This window comes from Poecilia formosa, unplaced genomic scaffold (genome assembly GCF_000485575.1).
Source record: "Poecilia formosa unplaced genomic scaffold, Poecilia_formosa-5.1.2 Scaffold470, whole genome shotgun sequence".
Taxonomy (NCBI): Eukaryota; Metazoa; Chordata; class Actinopteri; order Cyprinodontiformes; family Poeciliidae; genus Poecilia; species Poecilia formosa.
Window position 1 is genome coordinate 275,582 of NW_006800409.1, and position 6,151 is coordinate 281,732.

Sequence of the window (6,151 nt, forward strand, 5' to 3'; positions counted from 1 at the left end):
CTGCTAAAAGCACCGAATCAAAAATAATTGTCTACATTTTGTGGAAAAGTTTTGAATTCAACTTTTCTTAGTAACAACTTCCAAACCAAAGAGTTTAAATAAACTTGATCTGTTGGAACTCAGGTATAGTACGTTTACTGATTTGAAAATATGGGGCTTTTGAATTTTGACTGTCTAGTCAAGCTGAAAATTGTTTGTTTTATTTCAGAGTTTGGTGTAAATAGCCATCTATCAAGCTCCTCCCTGTGACATTGACAGAAAAGTAAAATGGATCAAATCTTGTTCTCAGGTTGCAGCAGACTGAGGCCGAGTCGTGTCCAGAGTGTCGTCTCCAGCCAGGGCAGTCTGGACTCAGACATGCAGGGTATGCTCCTGCCACAGCTGAGTTATGCTTGATACAATATTATTTGAGTTTTGGATTTAGTGTGTTGCTGATGGCTAACTGATTGTTTTATATTGTTTTAACCATTTATTGGCGGCAAGTCAATATTATGGCTCCAAATAACACAATCTATTTTTTTTTAGTTTACACTTGCTTCTAAAACAGAAACAAGTACAAACCACATAAAAATACATCATATACCAAGTGCCCACTACAGATTTCTTGTTTGCTTCTCTGTCAATCTTAAACGTCTCATAAAATCAAACTCATTTTCATATCAAATTTTTGTCTGACCACAGCAAAAGTAGAAACGGTTTTCTCAGCGTTGTTTTGAGTTATGTGCAAATTCTAAAAGTATGGATCCCAAGACTTCCAGTGCTGTCAAACACATGGAAAAAAGGAATGAAGATGTGGCCATTTGAATGTTGGAACTCTTGGTTCTAAAATTCAGATAAAACTGCTTTCAAAGTTTTCCCTAAAGCTGCTTTGCAGCCTGGGATTGTTAAGAGAGGCTTTTTATTTATAATACTGTACATTAGTGGGAAAAGGAGTAGCATGTGAGGATTGATTCCTGGTGTAAACAACAGCATCATACTGTAAGTGTTCAAACACTCTCAGGACACAACTAAAATTGAAAGAGCAAAGAAAACCAAAGTTAACCACAAAGCTCAGTTCCAAGGCCTGAAAGCCTTTCAGTTTCATCATCCTCAGAAGACGCCCACGGTTATTGTAGGTATTTAAGGGATTCTGTTTGAAATGGAATTGATGTCACTGTTGTGTTTTTGTGTTCTAATGAAGGTTATGATGGCGGAAGCAGTGACTCCGAGTCTGAGAGTCCTGTCCCTGATGATCAGGAGGGTCAGTCACCGTCAATGCCAGACTTCTGGCTCATTGTTAACATCCATAAGGACAGAGTGAAGGTGTACTCTCATGCCAGGTCAGAATAACTGTCAGTTATTATCTGTAGCTTCTTTGTGTAAATTTGTTCCTTTAGTTACCTGATCTCAGATCCTGATACCAGGTTTCCCCCCCAGAAAACTGGCTAATCCCAGTGGTGGCAGCGCTAGGGGAGTCCACCAGGGGCAAAACCGTATTTTTATGTTAAAACATATCAAAAGTTGTCAGCACATGTGAAAATATGACAATGTGTTATTGGAAGACATTATATTATACATTATATTATACTTTGTCACCAGTATTGACACCAACTGTAGCCTTAAAAACAGAAAAACTCAAAAAATGCAATTAAAATAAATAGCTATTATTGGCATGCCAGTTAAATCCTAATGAAATAATTAGCCAGTTGATCTAAGAACCAAGTTTGGTCTCACTTAAAAGTAAAATAAATGAATATTGCATCAAGGGCACTATGACAAGTATTTGTATGCTTAGCTAAATGTTCTGAAGGTACAAAATTCATGTATTTATTGTAAGTTTTCTCGTGTCTTCCCAAATCCTCATGCATAGTGCAATGTTTTGATTTGCTGGTTGGGATTGCGTATTTATCCAATAAATGCACTGCTATCACTGTTTCTGGTGTATATATCATAAAACTATTCAAAGTAAATAAACAAATGGAGCATGTGTATCCACTGGGGGAATCACTGCTGGTGGTTCTCTAGGTAAGAGGAAATTTTGAAAAATGTGAGGGCTTTTTAAATGTTTTTTACTTCCATCAACAAAATGTGATTCATATTTTCCTCTTCTAAAGATGAGCTGTTTCTCTGTCATTGTCTAGGTTAGTAATGGAATTTAAGCAGTATATGTGGAGAAAACAAAATGTTGCTTTTCTTTTGGGATATTGGACAGTTTGCTATAGATATTTGAAGCTCTGACTTTCTTTGAATTAATTAAAAAACATTTTTTCCAGATCCTTGAGTGAAGAAAAAGAAGTTGACGTGGAGCAGCTAGAAAGGAAAGTCAATGAACACGAGCTTCCTGAATTCTTAGAACTGCATCAAACAGTGGTCCGGAGGATTGGTGAAGTTTGCAGGATTGTAAATCAGGTGGCTTTAGTTATTGCATCTTTACACTATTTTGGATTAGGATTTGTTGCATGTCATTTTATCTTTTTGATAAAATTCCACCACCCTGAGTATGCACAGAGTAGCAGATAACAGTCCAGAAAAGTACAGCTAGAAGTTGTTGTCATTCAGTTATCAAAATTCCTTGAATGCTTTAAGCAGGTTGGTTTAATAGAATCCTACTTTTATTGTTTTTGGTATGTTTTAGCGCATGCTGCTCCAGGACCTGCATGATAGCCATGTATGTAACACACTGTTGGTGGCAGAAAGTGAGGAGGATATCTGGAAGAATGACTCTCTCTTCAGGCAAAGGCAGAACACCACTGACGGTGAGTTGGCAGATAACATGAGTTTTTTCAGCCCTTACAGCACAGGTGTCAAACTCCAGTCCTCGAGGGCTGGTGTCCTGCAACTTTTAGATGTGCCTCTGCTGCACCACACCTGAATAGAATAATTAGGTCATTAGCAGGACTCTGGTGAACTTACCTACACAAGGAGGAGGTAATTAAGCCATTTCATTCCAGTGTTTTGTACCTGTGGTACATCTAAAAACTGCAGGACACCGGCCCTCGAGGACTGGAGTTTGACACCCCTGCCTTACAGTTTCATCTGTGGCTCATTTAAAATATGATGGTTGGGATGTTTCTCTGACTTGATAAACTTGCAGTCACATAAAAACTGAAGTATATGTATTTTGTGTGTATTTTGTTCAAACCACTCAGACTACAACACAGAGGAGAGCTACCAGGCCAGAGATTACTTGGCAGCCACCATGCAATTTATCCCTGGGCATTTTGCATGCGACGTTGTGTGGAGTACAGTTATCCACATCCATCCACGCCTCAAGATGGGCCCCAACATGGGGGTGTCCAGGGGTGAGTTGGAGATCCCTGTATTTTCTAAAGTGAACAAAATTGTGAGGAACATGTATATGTTACAGTTTTACAGTTAGGTAGACATACACAAATGAATGGCATTTTCATTTTAGAGATGAAAGTTATATATATAACTACAGTTCTATGAATCCAGAAAGAATACCAGAGGATGGTGCTGAAAGCACTGAATGTTCCCTGTGTGTATTCACCATTCAAGTAATAATATCATTAGAATCACACCTGTGACGCATCGGATGATTACTCAGAACATATATAGCCTTTCCCCATCCAAGGCTCTGTTCCTACAGAATCTCTGGCTTCCTGCAGCTTTGGTTTGGCAGATGACATCCACATTCAAATGAGCAGAGCCTTGTTAAGATGTCTGCCAAACTCAATGCGTTGTGTGTTGTTTTAAAGACAAAATATAGTCTGCCATTGACTCACCCTAATTTTGGTTCCTTTTTTGAAAACGGAATCTCTCCACATTTGTGATGGGTTTTGGCTTATAGTGATTAGGGTTAGGGTTACAGTTACTAGTAAATGAATGCGATTGGTTTATCAGGGCTCAGCAAGTTTTTTAAAAGTCTGTATGTGTCTGCTCCTATTGCAGCAAGGAAAACACTGAGCTATCGTTCATCTGGCACATCATTTGCAATCATCCATAGCTTCATTTTTTTCAAGCAGGATTCAAAATCATGTTGTCCCTCTCTGTACTCTAGTATTTCTCCAATTTGAAATTTTGCCATGGATACGCACAGTCCCATCCACTTCTCACTTTTTGTTAGCCTCTTCCTGATGAGAGCTACAAGTTCTGGGATTTACTTTTCTCACTCTGTTTCTTTCAGAGATGGTCTTACAATAAAGACCATCTCTTTATGGTCTTCCCTGTATTCCCATTACAGTGGGAATACAGTGAATATATTCCCACTGTAATATATTCAGGTATATTAAATACGCTTGTTCCTCGACTGGAACAAGCGTATTTTGATTGCATATGTGAAAGCCAAGCTGACTGGATACCGAACTATAGCGCAGGGCATTCTGGGTAAATACAACCAAAACAAATGCACTTGTCTACTGCCAGAGGGAGAAATGGCTTGTGGTCTATATCCAACAACAAGAGAGAGATCCTTCAATATGCTCGGTAACACGTAACCTAGCATATTACGAAGAAAAAATGTAGGTAACCCTATGGGTAGATTGTGACGCTGCATTAGAAATAATCATGTTGCTGTGATCATTTGGAATTCCACTTCCTACATCAGGAATGTTACCTGAAGGTTGTAACTATTTTCTCACAAAATTTGTTCTTTGGTTTTCACTACATTGTCAGAATTCATGTTGTTTGTTCTAAACACATCTCTTTGTTCCTCTGTTACAGCTATCCAGGCCCTTCGCTCTGTGCTGAACTCCTTCTCTGTAGTTAATAGAAAGAACATGTTTGTCTACCAGGAGCGCACAACGAAATCAGTCTTCTACCTGAGGTGAATTTTGTGGTTTTACAGTATTTCCCACTGCATTTTTTGTGTCACCTTGGCTTGCAAAGCATACCTTATATGTAAATGTTATTTTTGTTTACCTGATAAGAGGAGATCACTGTGTAGGATAACTGAAGGATGACTGTCTCGACATGTCAGCCAGCTGCAGCTGCACTGACACTGTTAAAGTGGTTTCCTTTGTTAACACTGGGGCCAGTTCTGTTCAGAGCTCCAAGATGATTACTCTGGGCAATCTGAAGGCTAATAAACCGCTCATCATTAATAAATCCCAGCTATGGTCTACCTTTGAATCCATTGACAATATCCTCCAGCAGAGCCAAAGCTGACATCACAGCTACATATATATGTATATACTTGTACGTTAAAAAGTTTGCAAACCGGGATTGTTGACTTCATTTAAAAATGATAGACTGTAAGAACTAAAATATACTCCAACCCCTACCCACTCCCAAAGAAGCCTCTTATGGTGACCACTTCTTATATAAATGAATTAGAGATTTAAAACTCTCTAACTCCAGTTGAACCCCTGTTGTGTACCTCAGGCACAACTCCTCTAGTGCCTGAGCACAAAAGGGGGATGGACATAATATACATGTCTCTTTGGTGTCAAAGAGGTAGAGGCATGTTTACATTTAGGGAGTAATGTCTTTGAGAAAACCAAAAAAGAACATCCACTCCATATAGTTCTGGAGTATCTCTTGGCTTCCTTTAGCTTCTGCATGTGGCAGGTGTTTAATGTGATTTTTATAGATTTTAAACTATGAACTAAAATTCTAAAAAAAGTGCTGCCAGTATTGTGTTAAGGCAACTCATGATGAAAACTTATATTTGGCTTGTGTTTTTCTCCAAAGACTCTGTGAAACCTCACTAAAAGGCAAGTACTCAGACCTGGATGGAAACCTTCATCCAACTCACTCAATGGGGCTCATTAGAAGTCAAGAGCCTTTATATCCTGAAGACATAACGGTAAGAAAACATATCGTACTTTAGTATCTTTATTATGACATTTTCAAAATTGCTAATTTTGGTTTTGCATACTGTTTTTATCTAAATCATAACACAGATAGTCTTATATCTAAAGATTTATTCAGGAGGAATCTAACTCGGATATCTTTCACAATGTTTCTTAATAAAACAACATTATGAACAATATTTTTTGGGAAAAAAAGAGTGTCTCAGCTTACCCTGTGACAGACTGGTGACCTGTCCAGGGTGTACCCCACACACCCCATCGCTGGGTAGGCACCAGCACCGCTCCCAGCCCCGCTTGGGAAAAGGGTGTTAGAAAATGGATGGCTGTGTCCAGGGGCGCCGCCAAGAATCTTGGGACCCCTGACAAAAAATGTGGGTAACACTTTATTTGAAAGGGGG

General features: G+C 38.9%; 1 protein-coding gene across 13 annotated transcripts in view; it reads left to right on the forward strand.

Annotated features, from left to right (window-relative positions):
• Nucleotides 1-6,151, forward strand: part of szt2 (SZT2 subunit of KICSTOR complex) — a 190,187-nt gene that overhangs the window by 79,125 nt on the left and 104,911 nt on the right. For all 13 annotated transcript variants that reach the window (XM_007578194.2, XM_016664138.1, XM_016664140.1 and 10 more), the window contains 7 exons: nt 290-364; nt 1,181-1,319; nt 2,253-2,388; nt 2,615-2,735; nt 3,129-3,281; nt 4,663-4,765; nt 5,632-5,746. In XM_007578194.2, the coding sequence (XP_007578256.1) occupies nt 290-364; nt 1,181-1,319; nt 2,253-2,388; nt 2,615-2,735; nt 3,129-3,281; nt 4,663-4,765; nt 5,632-5,746 (842 nt within the window). The remainder of the gene's footprint in view (nt 1-289; nt 365-1,180; nt 1,320-2,252; nt 2,389-2,614; nt 2,736-3,128; nt 3,282-4,662; nt 4,766-5,631; nt 5,747-6,151) is intronic.